Source organism: Lepisma saccharinum, chromosome 5, assembly GCF_977018435.1.
Source record: "Lepisma saccharinum chromosome 5, izLepSacc3.1, whole genome shotgun sequence".
Classification (NCBI taxonomy): domain Eukaryota; kingdom Metazoa; phylum Arthropoda; class Insecta; order Zygentoma; family Lepismatidae; genus Lepisma; species Lepisma saccharinum.
In genome coordinates this window covers 4,977,887-4,999,903 of record NC_139233.1, presented here as the reverse complement: position 1 = coordinate 4,999,903, position 22,017 = coordinate 4,977,887, and the positions used below count along the sequence as shown (strand labels likewise).

The 22,017-nt window shown below is 37.4% G+C and overlaps 1 protein-coding gene across 2 annotated transcripts in view; it reads right to left on the bottom strand.

Moving 5' to 3' along the window:
* Positions 1-22,017, bottom strand: part of ssp6 (PDZ domain-containing short spindle 6) — a 149,575-nt gene that overhangs the window by 8,739 nt on the left and 118,819 nt on the right. For both annotated transcript variants that reach the window (XM_083122039.1, XM_083122040.1), the window contains exons 3-5: positions 3,726-3,828; positions 2,463-2,590; positions 732-1,314 (exon numbers count right to left, since the gene is read on the bottom strand). In XM_083122039.1, coding sequence (XP_082978165.1) covers positions 732-1,314; positions 2,463-2,590; positions 3,726-3,828 — 814 coding nt within the window. The remainder of the gene's footprint in view (positions 1-731; positions 1,315-2,462; positions 2,591-3,725; positions 3,829-22,017) is intronic.

Below are 22,017 nucleotides of genomic sequence, written 5' to 3'. Positions count from 1 at the left end.
ATACAACTTGTATGCTATTGCAATGGCGACATTTGAAATCTAATGAAAATCTATATTTTTTGCAAATATGACTCATTATATTGATATGCAGGGGTGGGGGAGATCCATTTATCACTGCTATTAATTTGCTGTCTGTCTCTAGGTAAATTTTGTTTTGCAACTAGTCATACAAGTTTGCCTACATGAAAATGTACGGTAACATATGAAGTTTTTGTGTGAATACATCATTGGTATGGTACATGGCAATAAAAGTAGAAGAAACGCTAATACTTTAAGAGTGTATAAGCAGACTAGGTGAATTAATCACTAAGTTATTTGAAAAAAATGTGTAAAATCTGGACTTCTAGATGAACTTAATCTGGTAATGTTCTCGCACAGGCTGTTCATTTTCTTAGTTCCTGGTTTGCTCTTGGGGAGATTTCAGACCGAAGCGGATATTTGCACCAAAGAAACAAGCAACACTGGTCCCTTCAGTCCATAAGCAAGCATGGGCCGTGCATGCGTGAACAACAGACAAGAGACTACACGATGCATGGTATTGAGAAAATGGCCCTGTCTGAGGGATACACAAGCAACAACCGACATGTGTAGCTTGTCTTGTCACTTTGGTTTGAAAGGTTGCATTGATTCCTGAGGGTTCGCTTCTAAGTGACTTATCACTTTTTGCTTCGGTCTGAAATCTTCCTTACATGTCCAATGCCCTGGACCCCACGTTGGATTGCAAAACTTACCTTTAGAATCATGATGAGAATTTGATTTGGATGATTTATGTTCTTTTGATTTGTGTTCACCGTGGCGAGATCTCCGCTTACTGGAAGGCACACATCTGGGATCACAGCAGGGGCTTGCTAGATCGTAAGCTTCTAGACTTGAACTGTCCTTGTTTTTCACGCACGGATTGCAGGAGTGCGTTTTATCATATTCTTGGTATTTGCTGGATTTCGTAGATACTGAGGAAGTGGCTGTTTGATAATAGCCCTTGACAACGCTGTGAATATCACAGGCTTTTCTGCGAGCGTGAGACCAATCAAAGTATTCAGCACCACTTGGCATGTACGCTCGATATCGTTGCTCGTGTTCGTAAGTTCGGGGCGGCCTTGCAACGTCCTCTGTTGAAAACGTCGATCTGCAGAGTTCTTGATTCCAAGCACTAACTTGCGAGTAATCTGTTGTGCTTTTCTTCCTTGCTGGCAAACTGTGGCTTTTCCATTTTCCTTGAAGTAGCTCCTGCTCTTTTCTGCACAGTCGTTCGAGTTCGTTCATCTTTCCCTGTAGCACTCTCTGCAGTTGGATGTACCTCATGTGAAGCTCCACCTAGAAAATTAACAGTTTTAAGAAACCAATTAAATATGGCTGGGCTGATACCACTTTCAACCAATGCTGCTACTCTTATCATTGATATTTGTTGATTGAACTGGCTTAATTTACATAATTTTTCTTTGGCTAAGTATGACGATGAGGATGAGTGATGAACTTGATGAAGGGATGCTCAGAAAGGACACCCATGCCCAGACCAGGATTTGAATCTGGATACCTGACATTGTAGTGTGCTGTGCTAACCACTCTGCCACGGAGATCTGTGTTTGAATATTGTAACAATTTAAAGTTGTTGAGAATGTTTCTATAGTCAACGCACTAGGTACGTTAACGACCGGCTGGCTTTGAAGTCTTCAACGGAGCGTGCCCACCAGCTGCAACAATCACATTCAACGCACAGTGTTGCCTCACATCTACTCTACGTCACCTTATTCCTCCATACACAACCACCTTCCCACGATCTCCATATTGAAGTTGCAAAGTATGGCAACAGCGTATCTGCAGTCATGTTACAGACTCCACGTGGAGTAGATGAGCAGAATGACAGCTGCGCCCATTGGCTGAAGGTTGAGTGTCATTGGACGAAAACAACTTGCCCGCTATTTATCCCCACTCACGTTTGTGGCGGCGGCTTTCTTTAGTTCTTCGACGTTAACGAAGTAAACGCATGGACTATACATTAATATGTAAGCTTTTCATTGCAATCATATCACAATCTAACCAGAGTTTTACTTTAAAATATTAAAAAAAATTACACATGTAATAATCAAAATATTAAATTAGCGATAGTTTGATTATAAAATCTACTTTTGTCACACAATATCAGTGCTAAATTAAATAAAATTAGGCATTTTTATAAATGACTGGATAATTAGACTGAAAAAAATGTTGAATGGCATTTTTGTACACCACATATGATGTCGGTGGAAAGAGGAGAGAGGTACGAGAAGAGGACAAGATTGGAACACCATGGAAAGAGAGGAACGGTGGAAGAAGACAAGAAAATGGAGAGGCTCGACTTCTATGCCGACCCAGCCAGAGGAAGGAAATTGCGAAGGATGATGATGATGATGATATGGTTTAAAGACAAAAAAAATATATGACCAGAATCAGATTTGAAATCACATGAAAGCCACAGTACGTACCTTTCTGACACAGTCTTCAAATAACACCACCATTCTCATTCTTGAATCACAATTTTTGATAAAATTGACTAGAGTTTTGTGATCTGCCTTTTCCATATCATGTCCATTGATAGACAAGATCACATCCCCTGAAATGTAAAAGGTAATATTAAGATAAGCTTATTATTTAAAACAAAATAATATTCAAGAGTAATTCAATTTACTTTATATTGATTTCAATTTTATAAATTACTGTATTACATCAAACATGCCATGAGAGCACGTACAAGTATATATTTATTTAATTAAAACAAATTTTGCACTTCATAAGGTTATATTTTCATGTATTATCTTATTTCTCTTCACATGCAGTAACGACACATGACAGGAGGGTCCACCTTTGAACAAATGAAAAGAAATATAAATAAATGCTATTTTATTCCAAACAGGCATTTTGGCGAGATATGTAAAATAGATTAAGTATGACTACTTCTCCAGAAAATACCCCTTCTCCCTCCCCACTCATTTTCCCCCAATAGTAATTTTATTCTCTTCACATTTTGCTTCATCCTACTTTTAAGATCTTTCTTCTTATCTAAAATCACCTCCCATTTTACCTTAAATTTCCAATATAGAATATGCATATCCAGTTGTCAACTTTTTGTATTTTATTTTCCTTATTTCTATATTTTCTTGGCACTACCAGTACATGTAAGTTCTTATAGGTTTCTAAATAATTACTGTATGGGTTAACTGCAACCTCATTACAGAGTTTCAACATAGGCATAACTTGGAAGGGGAAAGGAGGGCACTTGCCCCACTCCCAATTTTCAGATTATATGAAATTTACAAGTTAAGAGGATCTTTATTAACCTTCTGGGGCTTGAAAAATAAAAAGTTATTTTTATGCTTTCGCAAATGTAACAGTTATTTAGCAAAATGGTACTGGATTTTATTTTTATGTGATAGTAAACTATTCTTCCCCCCAAAAGTTAATCCCCAAATTCAATTCTACCCCCTTCCCCCAAAGTTAGGTCCAAGTTGTGCCCATGGGTTTCAACTTTATCTTAATGTTGGCAGATCAATTGAACAGCTATAACAATGAATCAAAAATATAAAATGAGATTATTTTTATTAATGCTGTGCGCAAAAAAGAAAAAGGTTAGATGTGTCTTTTCATCGTTTATATCAAAGTTATGCAGCGCTCCAATACCTTTCTCCAAGAAATATGCAACTTTACACTCAATGTGGCATACGTTTATAGGACAAAATATGTAATCATACCTTCCCTCATTCCAGCACGAAATGCAGGACCATCATAGTCTACATAATCGACATATGTTATCACTTCAATTTCCTGCTCCTTCTTATAGTGAATCCCATAACTCTGAAAGAATAAATTTACACACATTGCATACATTTCAGTAATTGATCATTAAAATAAAAAATAAATTGATACATAAACTGATGGATCATTCTACATTATTGTATAACACTGTGCCTCACCGATGGTGTAGTGTTAACATTGTTACCTTGTAATCAAGGGGGTCCCAGGTTCGATACATAGTGGTTCAGATTCCACTTTAAACTGTAAATTCACTCATTCAAAAATAGTTTTAAAAGTATTTTTCAGCTTGAATTACATAATTTGTCATTCAGATTTTGAATATTATGAGGAGGACAAGATTAATGTAAATTATATACATACATGCCCTGCCCGCCCACAAGTCATAACCTTGAAGCCAGGAATGTTGTTAAGGGGGTCGGCGGGGATTGCCTCTCTGATATGTCCACACTTTCTCCAAAGAAATTCTGTGGCTTGGAGGAAATTTTACTTGAATAATAACCTTCCAAACTATTCATTAAAAACAACTTTGCACTTAGATCACAAATCTGTTTCATATTTCTATTGTACTATTTCAGCTGTCTTACTTATTTTTTTAAAAAAACTACTATTATATTAAAAAAAATAATTTGACAAATTTTGTGTTTATTATAATGGATATTTCTTATGCACACACACACCTGTTCAAATTGGGCCACCCGGAATACATTAGTCTAGTTTTGTCTCTGCTTAAAAAATATAGACTGGGCAAAGGGGTGGAAAATGTTCAGGTGGAGTAGGGTCTTGACAGGGTCGAAATTTTCACAAATGGTATGTGAATAAATAGAAGGGATGCCAGGGATTTTCTCCCCCACTCTACAAATAGACCCAACAATCCCTGTCAATAGAGGTAAATCTTCATCCCAGTCAGGAACGATTTTACCAACCAACATCATCAAATGCGACGGCATCTGCCTATCGGCCATGAAGGAACCGGAATGGGAGGAAAAAAAAAACACGATCTTCTTTCGCAGTTGTAAGTTGCCTCTCATTGGACGACGCAGGCAGATATAAATAGTAAGGCAAGATTTCGCGTTCAAGTAGCTTAACAGTAGACGATCGATTTCAGCCGTTTCGTCGCTCCACCCCTTCTATAGCCGTTGGAGGGAGCCAAACATCATCTTTGGTGGCCGAAATTGTTGAGTGCAGTGGTGTGCCCAGGATTTTCGATGGGGACGGGGGAGTACGTATACTTTTCTCAGTCAGTAGCCAGTCCTCATTTTGCCACCTTATACTGCCTTTGAAGAATCTATTATTAGTATTATTTTTACGAATACTGAGCCAAATGGGGTTAAGACTTCGCCTTGGGCACGCCACTCGTTGAGTGCGCGACTCGTGATCTTGTCGGCCAAGAACCTGTGTCAGTGTCCGGAATACGATTACTTCGGGTGTGAAGAATTAAATTACCAAATACAAAGCTGCTCAAAATGTTTACGCAAGGGATACAATTCGTTTACTTCAGGACAGTGGTTCTCAAACTTCGTCAGCCCGTGGCCTGGTAAATTCTTTTTTTAAAAGTCGATGCCTCGATCCCAAATATTTTACTCGTAAATTTTAAAACTTTATACGTTAATTAACCCATTAGTGCCCAGCGTCCTTTTAAAAGGACGTTAGAATAAAACTGAAAATTTCTACACCGATTGTTATGTTGATTGTTTTTTGGTATGATTGCATTGTCAGAACAATGGTTTCTTTAGTCCATTGTTCGCTTTTGTTATTCATTCCAGTTTTTGTGTTTTACATGCAGTTGAAGTCTAGAATTCTGCAATATGGCAGCTATGGGGCGATATGGGTAAGTAATTTATGAATATTTAATAGTTTTAATTATTTTTCTAAAATATTTTTTACGTCTAATGACAGTAAAATGGATCATCTGTTAACTAAAATCATGAAAGTGAAAAAGTTTTTAACAGTGTCAATACAACAACAACAACAATTTAGGTGTCCCTTTAAAGGGACGCTGGGCATTGACCCAGTAAAAAAAACTTTATTTTCTCTTTTTGCAGATGAATAAAAGTGAGGGCAGAACATAGCCATAAATTCAATTCTGATTTAAATTATGACAGAAAAAGAACAATAATTTAAAGAGGCTTACTTAACAAAACGTTTAGTAGTAGCTACATATTTTGCGCATGCGCATATCTACATAATAGATGTACCTAATCTGTCAATATTTTTCTTTACTTTGTAGCTCAGTAGCAGAAATCCTGCAAATTCTGGAGGAAGAAGAACAGTGTGATGATGGTTTAGATATTTTCATGGAACCCCCAGAAGCGTCTGGTGGAGTGACAGATGCAGATTCCGATGATTCGAATGACGAGTGCAAGGAAAATCCCAACCACTTTGCTCGTCAAACACTTATTGCAAAATGTGAAGTGCGACCGATTCGTAAGGAATATTGTGACAGTGTGCAACCTGAGGAATGTGATACTGATAGTGTAAGAAATGATACTACACATAACGTATCAAAGAAAGGAAAATTTTTCCTCACCCCAAATGGATGAATTCAAAAGAGACAAATACCGGAAATAAATGTCAAAGAGTTGTCAACACCAAAGTTTTCTGAAAATCATATAAAAACTTCTGTTGAATACTTCCAGTTGCTTTTTGACAGTAAAATGATGGACCTGATTATTTCACAAACTAATTTATACTCCTCACAAAAAATGAGCAGCTGTCTGTAACAAACTTCTGTCAAAATCTATGAGGAGAAACAGATTTGACGATATAATCAAGAATTTTCATTTGGCTGATAATTGCACGCTAGATTCAAATGATCGTCTCTATAAGCTATGCCCATTCCTTACCATGCTGCAGGAACGGTTTCTGAGAAACAATACCCTGGATAAGAATATTTCTATTCACGAAAGTATGATACCATATTATGGTCGTCATTATGCTAAGCAGTTTATACGAGGAAAGCCAATAAATTTCGGACACAAGATTTGGGCTTTGTGTTCGTCAGATGGTAACATGTATGCAATTGATGTTTACATGAAGAAATCTGAAGATGCATCTCCGCAATTTGGTCTGGCAGGTGATGTTGTCTTAGGGTTGGTGGACCAAGCTTCAGTACCAAGTTATAATGGACATATATTATACTTCGATAATTACTTCACTTCGTACCACGTATTGGCACATCTTCAAGAGGGAGGATACCAAGCCATGGGAACAATACATGACAATGGGACTTCACTTTGTCCATTGACAAAGCAAGGAAAAACCAGAGGAAGCTATGAATGCATGTCCAGTGGAAGGGTGGTTATTGTCTGATGGCTAGACAATAATGTTCCTAATATAGCTGCTAACTTTGGAAAGGTAGAGGAAGGCACTGTGCCAAGGTGGTCACGTACTGAAAATAGCGCATTCAAATATCTCGCCCCAGCCCTTTCAAACTCTACAATAATGGCATGCGAGGTGTTGATCAAATGGATCAGCAAGTTGCAGCTTACAGAAAAAGACTCCGTTACAGGAAATGCCGGTGGCCAATTTTCGTGTATTTTTTTATGTAGCTGTGGTTAACTGCTGGTACCTAAAGAAGAAAGTAACTGGATCAAATGAAACTTTGTTCCAGTTTCGCCGAGAGCTGGCCTTTACTTTACTGAAACAGTATGGTTGTCCCTCTTGACAAGACAGGAGATCTGCAACACCTCAACAAAATGCTCGCTTTGATGGACTGAATCACTGGATCGTCAAAGGTGCAACTCAAAGAAGATGTCAACTGTGTGGGAAGAAATCGTACTATAAATGTGAAAATGTGATATTGGACTCCATGCTGAATGCTTCAAGAAGTATCATCACAAGTTATAAAAAAACACAAAGAAATCACAATAATCTTTGAAATGGAGTAAAATTTGATGTCATTATATAAGAATGATGAGAGTATAATTAGCCTATATCTATTCTGAGTAGCAAGGAGCAATGAAAAATACTGCATATGTCTTGTTTTTGAAAAAATGTTATTGGAAAAATGCCGAGAGTACTCTTAAAATAATTTCTTATATATAATGTATGTACGTGAATGCAGTACAAAAAGTTTTCACTTTTTTCTACATTGTGAATCTGCTTTCAAGTGTAACAAAAATACGTATGTTGATATGATATTCTGTTCAAATATATTTTATGAAAAGTTTTTATACATGTATAGAGTAGAAACAGCAGTCCATGTTGTATGTAAAACAATTATTGTGATGTTCCAAGTCTAGGAAAGAATCAAAAAATTGATGGAAAAAGGAATACAGACTTTCTTGAAAAACATGACAGTTATCTAAGGTGAGTGCCCAGCGTCCCTTTAAAGGGACGCATTATATATAGGCAATGATTGGCAACTTGGGATCAAATATCAGTTGTTGGGTCGATTTATACACAAACAAACACAAATTACTAAATAAGATTAAAATCTCATGAAAAAATCAACTTTGGGCACTAATGGGTTAATATGTGCCCTTGAAATTTAATATTAATAAATACATTATAGCATAATCAGAGAATATTAGTTCGATTGTGCCTAGGTTTGTTGACAAACAAAATTTGGTTTAAATTAGTTGACAACAACTGGATCTAATGGAATCTTTTAGTTTCATTTGGTCAATATAATTAGTGTTGCCCACGAGACGAGACTTTGGCCTGTCTCGTCCCGTGGAGTCTAGTGGAAATGCTGTCTCGTCTCGAAAATATTCGTTTGTCTTATGACACATGGTCAATCTAGTCTCGTCTCGAATTTTTAAAAGCCTGTCCCGTCTCGTCCCGTGGCAACACTAAATATAATTAAATTAATTTGGTAAGTGCTGATCTTCATTGGCATCTTCCATTTCGGACACCGATAAATTGCAATTAATCAGAACATTTCCAGTTCAATATATTTGTTAATGAAAATTTCTGCGCAAACTAATCAACCGTGGTGCCCGTCCGTCAATCTCCAATGTGGAGAAGAGAATCAAAGCGCTCCCAGTTAGATCGTTTGATCCATGACCGCCACTGTCGGAGAAAGCATTTTCTGTTATCGCAATGGAAACAGAAAGGCCCTCTTTGCAAGTGGTTGCAAGCTTGGGCTGCAATTCGCAAACTTCAAAAAACCTTTCGCGACCCGGTGGTTAAGACACACTGCTTTTGGATATTGGCTACATGGGTGCCCGCATGAATTTTGCTCAGGGGGGCAGAGTCATAGAAACTTTATTATTATTACTACTACTACTACTACTTCTTATGTTGTTTTTTTAAAGTGCATACATTTGTAATTTCCATATTCTGTATATCTATATACAATTTGCGTAATTGTATACTTAACATTAATTCATGTAGGACAGAAAGCTGTTTTCTATAGTTAGAAAGCTTAAATATAACCCTACTTCAAATAATAATAATATTTGCTGTAACTTACGGCCTGTATGTCACAGAAAACAATATTTTTTGTTATAAAATATCGCTACAATTTCACTATTCGAATTACATTAACCCGTTCCATAAATCTCCCTTGCTTATGTATGTGAAACGAAAACTTGGATGAAACGGGGATTCTATTCTATTACTGATGTAGAATGATGGATCAAAGTATCAGATATATAGTTTCAATTCCCAGGTCAAAATTTACACAGAGGAGGATCTTGTAATCAGAGAGGGCGAATACTCGTCTCCCCGGTTCAAATACAACTGGATTTATATCACGTTCACATCAACGGCAGATATTTGGTAGGGTGCGTCAATCACCATCCCTCTGAGGTGTTAGTTTTCTTTCACGGAAACAAATTTTGCGATATTTCTAAAAGTGATGTTCATACTTATAGAAATCTATAAGTTTTGTCTTCAATTGCCTTACTAGCTGACTACTACCTGTAAATGAATTGATTGATTTGGTTTATTTTACTTCGCTTTTCTGCCCTTTTTGGCTAATCACGAAGATTAGAATATATATGGATTTACATATTCATTATGTACATAGTATGTATAAAATAAATTACTAAATATTTTAAAATATATATTTAAAGGAATTAATTTTCTACTTTTATACAAAGCAGATAATTATAAAGTAGCAAACTAATTCGTTTATCAACTGGTTAAAATTGTCTGTAAATTTCCATATGGTTCAAATGTTTTTTTTTTTTAAATTATGTATCGGTTTTTGTTTTCTATTAACATGAAGCAATTGTATTTCATACTTATATTTGTTTTGTAAACTAGTTTTACTTTTATTGTACATGTAATTGTAATTGGGGTAGATCTGATAATGGTCTCTTGAAACGGAGAGAAAGTATGCAACACTCATAAACACAGAAACAAATATTATCCTTTGTTCTTTGTGTGAATTTACGATATTATCCTTGGTGAAGTATATATGAAGTCCAAGCTAATTGCTTATCTTTGTTTTTACAACAAAAAGTCTCCAACCAGGAAATTTTTGGTGGGAGGAATTTTTTACGACATTGTTGGAGGGGGGAATCCCCCCGTCTCTTCAGGATTTCGCAACCTGCTGAAGTAGATTAAATCACACTCAACAGCAGCTGTTATTAATCGCACGCATGCACTCTTCCGGTACACATTTTTCTTATCTATGCAAGCAAGGACAAACAGCAGGATTATCATGAGCTCAGAGCATCAACCGAAAAATATCTCTGATTTAACAACGCAAAAGACCAACAACACAGCAATAAAGAATAAATGTTTTATACGGTATTTCAGTCACAAAATATAGGCGGCTATTATTTGTTGGCATAAGTCGCTACGGTGCTAATCGTTACTGTCTATCTTTGGAGAGGGCGGACAATGTGATGAAGGTGGTGTGATCAGCACCACGCTCCGGCCATCTTTACCCCCAGGTACCCATTTAGTTGAGCCTGGGTGAGCCCCAGAGAAGTTTTATGCAAGGACAAGGCCGGAAAAGTTCCATCCTCAGATCAGCCAACCGGGAATCGAACTCTGGTCTCCAGCGTGGCAGTCAGACGCCCTGCCGACTAGACCGTCGCGGTAAGGCACCAACAAAATTTCTCAAGTGGAGTAGATATATAATCATTTAAGTCCAAATTCCCTCAACATTTATTTGAAATTGAAGCCACTGACGGTGCCTACATTACAGGTAAAGTGTAATGAAAGTGCAATCTTGAGACACAAATTGACCCTGCTAACACCTTCATCCATGTTTCTCTGTAGATACTTCTCTCGTTGTTTTCTTTCTCTTTCCAAATTTTATCTCTAGTCCTCTTTCTTTGTCTTACTATTTCTTTCTACCCCTATTCATGCTTCCTATCTTAATGGCTTTTTCCTTCTTATTCTAGTGCTTTCTAGCTTGAGCTCTCTCTCTTCCTCGGTTTATCTCCCTCACTTCCTTCCTTACTCCCGTCCTCAGTTTCTTGTTTGAGAACTATTGTCCACAAAATCTATTTAAGTAAATCATAAATAATGAATACAGGCTAAATTTGTTTTGTCTCTCTCAAACTAGTTTATGATTCTGGGGATGGGAATAATGAAGTGAGTGAAGAAGAAAGTGAGGACGTAATTCATGACTGAATTCAGGACGTAATTCAAGACTGTTTGATTTGCTCACTTTTAGATTTCAAATCAAAATTAGGAAAACACAGCGTTAAACAATTTAGTGAAAGGGGCAGTATCCCGTCACAAGAGGCGCCACTGTTCGTTTATTTCCGAAAAGGCGATCAACAATTCCCGTATCCCGTCCTGTCGCTGTACGTACACGAAGCTCGTCCGCACAGGAAGAGCTAAAGTTCCCAGGGGACAAGAAAGTTGTGGATGTACGCAAGAGGGCGAAGTTAGCTAAACGAAAGGATAGATTGCTAGGCGGGACAGGGAAGGGTTCAAATAGTACGTTTCAAAGTGCCATGTAGGTGGCAGACGCTTCGAGCCATTCAACTCTCGCACAAAGCTGATGAATAATTCAAAAACCCTCCACGTAGTAGCAGTCGATGAGGAAGGCAGTGCCGCCACCGGCGGTGCGAGGAAGTTGTTGCAAGATTGCATCCATAGGGAAGTGGTTGTGCAGCCCCCTTTTTTCTCAATTTCAGTAAATTTAAATAAATCACGTCTTCCTTTTAAGACGGATTCTCTGCCATTCGCTGGTAAAAAAAGAAACGATCGTCTGATGTTCTCTGCAGTCCCAATGGCGGCAGCACATGCGGGTTTTTAAAGGGAAGGTACTTGAGATGGGAATACTGTGTTCGCCAATATTTTGAAGTAAAGAGTTGCTTGTAATACAGTTATAAGTTACAACTCCTATTACTTGAAAAGCGTAACTGTAAGTAGTTCCTTTTTGAAACAAGTAACCTTATCTCAGTTTCTTTTTCAGGCAGCGAATATCGAAAGTAATTTAGTTACTTTTCTGCAAGTTTGAACAGTAAAGAACGAAAATCAGAATTTGCTAAATATAGAACTAAAATGTTAAACTTCATGTACAGTACATACATGTTACGTTATGTTTGAGCGTATTATTTTTATATGCAAATGTTTATAGAAGTATCATTATAATTTAATGAAAATTAATGTTAATTTTTGTATGACTGGGAGTAAAAAATGTGCGTTTGCAGTTCAAGCATTCAACAGATCTAAGAGTTTTAATTTATCTTGAACAAAACAACTGCAAAAGTAACAGTTGTGCGAGTTCTCTTTCAAAGTAATTAACTGTAAATGGGTTGCTTTTCGAGCAAAGTAACTAACTCCGTTACTTAAAGTAACTCTCCAAATATCGGAACTGACCGTTGTGTTCCATGATGGTGTGTTCAACACAATCAGCTTTGTGGTGAACCGATTGCGTCAAATTTATAACGTAGCCTTTACAAATGCCACAATATGCAAAATATATATAACCAGTCATATTAGTGTGCGAGAAAAGCTCTTCATGTGGAATAAATCTCTAAGTGTTTTGATTTGCTGTTTTCGAAAATTCATTCAGTCTTGTTTTACCCTACTGTGTCGGATTATTTACCAATATTGCAAAATGATCTTCTGACAATATGATATGAACATTTGCATTTAAACACAAGGGAAAACATTTGACAAGTTTACAGGTATAGAAATAAATAACAGAATGTTAGGAGAATTAAGTATTATAAAAGGAGGCAGATATTCAGAACTTATCTGTGTTTCATGAGAATGTGACTGACGACGTGGGTTTCCCTTTGTTGCATTTGAACTTATTTATACATGCAACTTTACGGCACACACACTCTCGGGAATCTGTGGAGAAAGGACGTGCATAACGTTAGAAGAAGGGAGAAAGCTACTGGGTGGGTAGCAAAGCAGGGCGCGCTGCTGCAAACTGCTGTAGTTCCCCTCTCGCGCGTTCAATGGTTCAGCCCTCTCGAGTCTCTACGTACGCAGAGACTTATTTTCGTTCGCTTGCTCCCGAGATTCCCGGGACAGTGCAGAAAAAATTAAACTTTCGCTACAACTGCACAGACTATTTTCGGTCTTTTCCTTCAGATGTAAAAAAAATATGAAGAAAATCAACTTTTTAGAGCAAGCAGCAAAGAAATAACAATAAATCCAGAAGATTTGCTTCACATTCGCAGAAAACGTTATTTTTCCCCTACATTTTTCTTTTAGTTCATGGTTATTTACTACAATCTTCAATTCTCAAATCGTTTTTAGAATCTTCGAATCGAAGCAACGGCAGCGAAGTAAGGCCTGAATAAAAGTGTCCCATCATTTTGGAGGATTCGGAATTTTCGTAATGTATTTTCTTCCTTCTTATCGGAACCGGGAAAACTCCTACGCCGAAAGAAAATCAATTTCCGCCTAGTTTGGCTTAAGATTTGCAAACTTGGCCCCGTCCTCCGTGGAAGAGGAAACGAACTGGAAGTTCTTTATTCGAAAAGAAGGAAGGAAAAAACTTTCTTGCCGATTAGCAGCACAGATAATAAATATATGACGGGGTAGCAACTTTCTGCATTCAATCTTATGATTCCAGGCAACAGATGGCACCTGTATTGAGAAGTGTTTTAAATCATGACGTGATAGCAAATATCTCGTCCGTGCATTTTTTTCTTCAGTATTGTCACTGTAGGTTAAAAGTCTGTCACTTTGAAACGCGTTGACCTATTTTTCCGAAACGCAATTACAGACCAGTCCTCAAGATTTTCTTCACAATAAGATTTAATTGTACGATAGTAGCGTGGTCAGAAGTTTGGCGTCGCCAGAAATTATTGTAAGGTGTCAGGCCATTGATAAAACTTGAATAATACAAATAATAGTATTGCTCATGGTTATGATGGTTATTATGCAATAATAACTATTCGAAACTAGTAGAAATAATCTATTTTATTCCAAATGTATGATATTATTATTACTTCCTTGTGAAGACTTGTACAGTGGGATCCATGAGAATTACCGTGCAAATTGTCCATGGCTATTTTCATTAATTTTTCTCTTACATCCTATATGTTTTTAAGCGATGGATTTTTTTGTATGTTGGTGCAGAAGTTGTCAACATCTTGTTTTGAGTTTTCGTTTAATTCTTGAAGCTCTTATTGGGACAAATAAAGTGCACGAACACGGTGGTGGACAATTTACACGGTAATACCCATTTTTTAAAAAAATCCATACAGTTGGTGTACTAAAATGTATGGTAATTCTATTTTGTTACTAACTTTGGCACACAAAAGTTACGAGAACATTTTAGCCATAAAGTTTATGTTGCGTGACCTCTCATATAAAACTAATTTTCAGAATTTTAAAAACTGAAACCATTTATTCTTTGGATTAAATGGTAGAATACGTATGAAAGCATAACCTGGTTCCTAAATATTTTCAACCTAAAGCAGTTTGTTACCATGGTTCTTGCATTCGAATGCAGTTTTTTTTTTTGTTTTTTTTTGTAACTTATGCCAATTTTGCGAGGGGTGGACCACCGCAATATTTTTATTTTCTTCCGGCGAATATTCTCACCGAAATTAACACTGGCTCTTATGGGACTTTGGCGTTTCAGGTGCCAATAATCATGGCGGACGGAGCTTCACTTTTCCTCAGCCGAGAGAGCGCTTCCGTCACTATGTATATTCTAACTCGTTGGATTGTACGGAGAAATGTAGAGATGGCAAATTGCGAGAAATGTTCTCAAAATCAAGATCGCTAAAAAATGCTCCTTCCTGGCGTAGATCGATTGATTGCTTCGGTTTTCCTTTACATCAACTTTAATGAATATTTCGCAGAAAACCCTGCCTTACGGCTACTGAATTTTCGAAGATGGTCCTCGTCAAGCTGCTCAATATTCCGTGCAGAGTTGAAGACTCAACTTTTCCGGAAAGCACTTCTCAAAGTTAACCCGTAACTTTGGCTCGTTATTATATGCTTGCAGCCCCGAAAATAAGTTCTGCACGCATTTGCAATACCAGATAAAGCGGCGGCGAAGAAAATATAAGAGTTCATTTCGGAGCCGAAACTCGAAACTGAAGGAACGTGTCTGCTGTCCACAATCGAAATTACCACCAATATTGGTGGGGACGACCTTTCGGAGATGTCCACCTGAAACACCGTAGTCGTAACTTGACGGGGGAAACTAGGGCATTTGCTCCCCAAAACATTTTCAGTTTTATTAAAATTAGCAAGTTAAGCATACTATTTTTAACTTGCTTGGCTTGAGGAGCAAAAAAGTAATAAAGAGAAATATTTATGATTTCGCAAATGTAACAGTTCTTAAGCTAATAATTCTGGACGCTATATTTATGGGATGGAAAACTTTTCGAGTCTCTCGCCCCACCAGAGTTAAGCCTTAACTTGGATTCTGCCCCCCCCCCCCTCTCCCCAATCAGGTCTCAGTTGCGCCTATGCGGGACACATCCTTGCCAGATCAATATCAGCGATACTTCTTGTTACAAACTACTATTTTCGTAAACAACCAATTATTTGATTTGATTTGGTGTTTTAAGTCCACTTTATGCACAGTAAGGCTAATGGGGACTGGACCTACAGTTTAAAGTGGGATCCAAACCACTATGTGGCTCCACCGGGTGTCGAACCCAGGACATAACAGAGTAATTAAACAAATAAGCACATTGGAAAACAATTATTCTCTCTTTTTTGATAAAAATTCTTAAATATCGCGTAATAAATACAAAATTCATTACATAAAATGTACTGTAAACATCTTTTGGTGGAACGTTTAATACATGTATCAGTTATATTCATCTATTTTTATGATTTATGGACGATGGCATCTACATTAGCTAATATGTCCAACTTGTCACTACAAGCTTGGAAATAAACTTGATGTTTGAAAAAAAAACGCTCTAATTAAAACGTTGGTGCATCAACTGGAATTCTAAACCAATTACTATTAGTAACTTCATAGCAAAATTATTTGAGCAAGTTGTGACACTGATGTTGGCAATTGGTTTTAAATCTTACATTCTTATTAGTCAACATCGTTTCATGTCTAAACGATCAACATCTTTGGGCATCCTTGAATTAGCACGTTCATATTTTGGTTTAATTCCAATAAGCGAAAGCCTTCGTAGATAAGACATTATTTTCTGACGTACGTGCTTTCGAGAAATAGGCTACACAGTTTCCAAGATCAAATGTTTCTGAGAAACTTCATTTTTATCATCTTGATGTGCCTTACGGACATGATCAGTGAACGACTTTATTTATATTTTGACTGAAATGCCTTGAAAGGAATGTACATATTTTCTAACAATGTACAATTGTGGTTCAATTTTTATTTTTATTATTTGATTCAATGGTTGGTTTGCTTTATTTTACTTCGCTTTTCTGCAACTTTTGGATAATCGTGAAGATGAAGTGGTGACACGATGAAATTGATGAAGGCGCACTCACAAAGAACAACCATGCCGGGATTCGAAACCAAGAACCCTGGCTTCGCTCCACCACGGAAGTCTGCTTATTACTTGTTTTGATTAGCAAAATAAGGTAAAATTTAGCTATATTTACGGTTATTATTATTTTATGGTTATCGTATTTTGACAAGGTGTTGCATTATCTGGCGGGCTCGCTGTTCTTGGTACAAAAACATTATTCTAATGTGCTCCTCATTTCCAAAGTTTGAGAGATGGGGAGGGGGACAAACACCCCCAACTGTCCACCTTGGTTACGCCCACGGATATAAGCGTGAAGAGATTATTAATCCGGGAACGACCCTGCTACCTGAAGTAACGTGATCGGTCGCGTGTATAGATTTTATGTAATGGACCTAATTTAAAACTGTTCCCTTGGTGCTTATTAACAGTTGGGCTGAAAAGTTCGTAGGCTAACATAGTAAAAAATATTTTTTGACAAAATTCGATTTTATTATTCAATATAGTTGATATCGAGGGCGATACAACGATTATAGCGGTCATACAATTTTTCGATGCCATTTTTATAGTACGATTTCTCTTTAGCCTCAAAATAGGCCTCAGTTTCGGCGATTACCTCTTCATCAGTGCTAAATTTCTTTCCAGCGAGCATTCTTTTAAGGTCTGCAAACAGGAAAAAGTCACTGGGGGCCAGATCTGGAGAATATGGTGGATGGGGAAGCAATTCGTAGTCTAATTCATATAATTTTTCCATCGTTTTCATTGATTTGTGACACGGTGCATTGTCGATTGTGAGCACGCGCGGCACCCATTTTGCACACAGCTTTCGCATGTTCAAATATTCATGCACAATATGTCCAACACGTTCCTTTGATATTTTAAAGTCTCAGCTATCTCGATCAACTTCACTTTACGATCATTTAAAATTATTTTGTGGACTTTTTTGATGTTTTCGTCGGTAACAGCCTCTTTGGGGCGTCCACTGCGTGCATCGTCTTCGATGCTCATTTCGCCTCGTTTAAATTTAGCAAACCACTTCTCAACGGTTGATTTTCCTGGTGCAGAGTCCGAATAATGTTTATCAAGCCAAGCCTTGGCTTCAACAGTATTTTTTTCGCCAAAAAGCAATGCTTTATTAACACACGAAATTCTTTTTTATCCATTTTTTCACAATAACAAAAGCTGCTTCACTCACAATGCTATATCTCACGAACTAATTATCCGGCAGCTGTGAAATTTATACACGTATCTTTTGAAGGTTAGTACTAAGTAAAAATCACATGGATTTAATTCTAGTAACGCCATCTATGAGTCAGCCTACGAACTTTTCAGCCCAACTGTTATTTCCATGGCTTTATGAAATCAAGGGATTCATTTTGTAAAAGCACCAGATGTGTCACACTGTTTGTCGCATCGATTTATAAACTAGGGACCTTCATTTTTCGGTGTTATTTTTCCCCAGAAGTGGTTATTTTTTACTTTTCTGTGTAATTTTCCCCAAAATTCGCGTTTTAATTTTAGCACACTTCTATGCAAGTATATTTAAAATTATATATATATATATATATATATATATATATAAAATTTAATTTGTAGGTCCTACGGCTGTTAGTGACACTTTCGCACATTGAAAACTACTTTTGAGGAATAATTTTCCATTGCGATTAATGTCGATGTTACGACTTCCGTATGGCGGTTGGTGCGCACTTTGTGTCCGATAAAAACCACGCCACTTTGCTCGGTGAAGGAAGACGTTCCGCTGGAAGGTGAAAAATCGTGGAAAACATGCATTTACAATTGTCTTCATGAAGCTGTAGAAATTATTCCATGTATAACACGCACAACTTCCTTTGGGTTAAAAGTTTGGAAAACGTGAACGTTATACTCGTATAAATATGGTACATTTTATTTTTAAGCCTAAAGCCGAAGAAATGTTGAAGTTTCGCGGTATTTTTAGTTTTTCAAGCTCAAAATGTGTTAAAATTCGAAAAAAGGGTGGCACTTCCCATTTTATGTCAAATTCGCGTCATTTGGCGATTTCAAATACATGAAAAATGTGTTTAGAACATGTCCCTACAATAAAACACATTTCTTTATTTTTTTCTTCAACAAGTGACATTCATTTACGAAAAATCATGGTCCCCAGCTAAAGAAGCATTTAGAAATATCTCAGGTCAGAATCAAAGTGTAATCAAAATGAACGACTAAGTTGTTTTTTTCTGGTTTCGGATCCCAATAACAAGTTGCAAAAGTGTCCACCAGAATTAGATAATGACAACCAGTATGAAGTTCGTAAACTTTCATTACAGCTTATCCAAGATGATAATGACCACTGCAAACTCGCCTCGTGCCACTTTAGACCCACAGGCGGCGCTGTCTATCGACTGAATGCTAGTGCTGGAAGAATTCAAATGAAGCTTCTGTTGTGTGTTCGAAAGTTGAGGAAGACTGAACACAAATGGTTGGGTTGGAGTTTTAAGTACGCTTTATGCAGATATAGGCTAACTGCGAATGGACCTTCAATTTGAAGTGGGATCAGGATCACTATGTGCTTTCACTGGGTCGAGTTTAGTCACCCTCAAATTGATTATCTACGACGCTTTTAGGAATTATGTAATATGTTCATCCGTCAGCTACCTCAGTTTTAAGGTGAAAGATACGATTATGCAGAGGAGTTTTCTAGAATGAGATCAGTTTGACAACAGTTTCAATACAGTGAAGTACGGAACGCTATCCTGTTCCGGGACAATAAGATATCTTCTCATATTTTAAGGAACATCTGGGAACCCTAATGATGGATCCACAGATAAGAGTATATACCCTTATCTGTGATAGAAGCTTGATTATATTCCACCGTGAGGGTGAACCTAAACTCAACGGGTAACATTTGCCAGAAGTAGGGCAACCAGCTGTTGTCGTTTTTCAACCTGAACGGGAGAAAGGGAAAAATTCGATCCAGCCCTCTCCACCCTGAATGGAAAATGTGTGTAATGTTCGTCCCGTAATGGGATAACGGCATTGAAGAATGCAACGCGCCAGACATTCAACCTGCACTTGCGAAACCGCTCGTGACAAGCTACAGCCCCACTCGCTTATCGATTTCACGGAGGGGGAGGTTTTTTACGATGCGTCGGGTGCATTCGTGACGTTACTGTGACGTAAGCGTTGTCAAAGTGCTGCCACCTGCATGGGAAATTATCGCCCACAAAAGGATTAAGGTTTGGTATATACAGGTGTCCCCGGTACGGTTAGCGAAGGGATATTGGTTGACGACAGATGATGTCAAGTATGTGGGGAAGGTGTAGGGTTGCGAAACGTGAGTAAAAAAAGCAAGAACGTAGTTGATTCTTAATGAAATTCGATACAGAGCTTTACATAAATAAAATCACGTTATGTCATGTAAGAAGGTGCATTTGTATAAGTCGTTCATCCTAAGACTTGTCGACATGGATCACGTTTTGTAAGCAGTCGGGTATTTCAATCAAGGCGTCCAAGTAACGAAATGACCTATTAGTGCATCCAGTCCGGCACTGATTAACATTTTAAATCAGTTTCATTCGCCGAACTGCGTGGCGTAGTAGTTATCTCAGCGTACTATGACGCCGGGAGTCCCAGATTCCAATCCCGGCCGGGTCATGAGTGTTCTTTGTCAGTGTCCCTTCATCAATTTCACTATACCATCACTCATCGTCGCGATTAGCCAAAAGTGGCAGAAAAGCGACGCTAAACAACACAAATTAAATCAAAATCAGTTTCATTCATTCTTGCTATCTAGGGCAGTTGCGTGCCGAAGGGGGGTTGGTGGGGGTCATAACTCCTTCTTCTGGCCCAGCATATAAAAAAACGTAAAAGGTAGGAAAAGATGGGAAAATGAGAGCCGTACTAAAAAAATATGTACGTACTCCCCTACCCCCGTTTGGAAAATCTTAGGCACACCACTGACCTAGGGGAATATGGATTCACGGGGAACACTGTAGATCTTACGTTATGGAGTAGTGAAGGGCAGGATTTCATAGTTATATTTACCATGGCCGTAGGCAAGAAAAATTTCGGGGGGGGGAGTTCACTGATAATTGTTTCCATGGCCGTTGCAAGAAATTTGAATAATAGGAATGATAATTATTAATTAATAATAATACTTAAAATTTCATAATAACTAATTGATTCCAAACGTATTATTATTCTTGCTGTCGTTATATCCTTGAGGAGACTTTTCTACTCAATCCATCAGAAGTGTGAATATGCAGCTCAACTATTTTTATTTGTTTATTTTTTTTACGTTTCATTCAGTGTGTACTGAAATGCAGAGCTATTCTATTTTATTATTAAATTTTAGACACCCCAAGAAAAAGCTTTAAAAGTAAGATAAATTTTAGTCAAAGTTTATGTTTGATCATTAACATAAAACTTAATTTTTGGAATTTTGGAAACTGTGGATCTAGTAATTCTTTGCATTAAATGGTAAAACATAACCTGGTGCTTGTATTGCAACGTCAATTTTTCGATCTAACGCCGTTTTTCTTTGGTAATTCTGTACGAATACTAACTAACTGGACTTATTTCCGTTATTAACAATAAAACTAACAAACGTTCTGCTACTTTGTAACTTGCAATAAAATATGCCAATTCGGGGGGGTTTCTATGAACCAATTCGATCCCACTTTCCGACGCTCATATTGTTCCTACCAAACAGAATTATATACAACCACTATGCACTATACAAGTATGTGCTTTATACGACCGCATATAGGTTAAATGTGTGTACTATATCGACCGCTGGGTGAAGGGTAGTGAATGTAATGCGCTACGAAGCTGGATATCCTAGGTTTGAACTCTTATAAAGAGGTATTTAAACTCTTATCGAACAGGGAATTTAAAAGTTGATACATGAATTTTGGGACAATCACAAGGGAATTTTCAATCTGATCCAGGAACAGGACTGAAAAGAAGACAACTGAAAAGAAGACAGCAGAAATGAAAATGAAGGGGTCGCGGGTGGGCTGTGAGATTCTGAGAATTAAACCAGTTTCGCTCAAATTTCAGAATTCAAAATGTTTGAAAATTCTAGCTCGATCATTTCAGAATTGTCTCCCTGTTGTATTTTTGTGAAACTTCGAATAATTTTTTGAAAATGTGTTACAAATTTTGGTTTATGAACTTTTATTAATCCAAATTGCCAGAAGTTTCGGGGAGGGGTTGAACCCTAACCCTCCTCCAGGGGCGCCGACTTGTCAAAATTATTGGGGGGGCTCTGATCACTGAAATAAATGAATGAATGACTCCCTCACTCCCTTTTTTTAAAAATAAAAATTACGTCCTCGTATAGCAGTTTTTAAACAGCTATTATATTCCTCATGCAAATGAAATGTAACAGGAAAAACATTTAGAAATGTTTCAAAGTCTCTTTATGTCTTTTGTGTCTGCTCATTTGTTT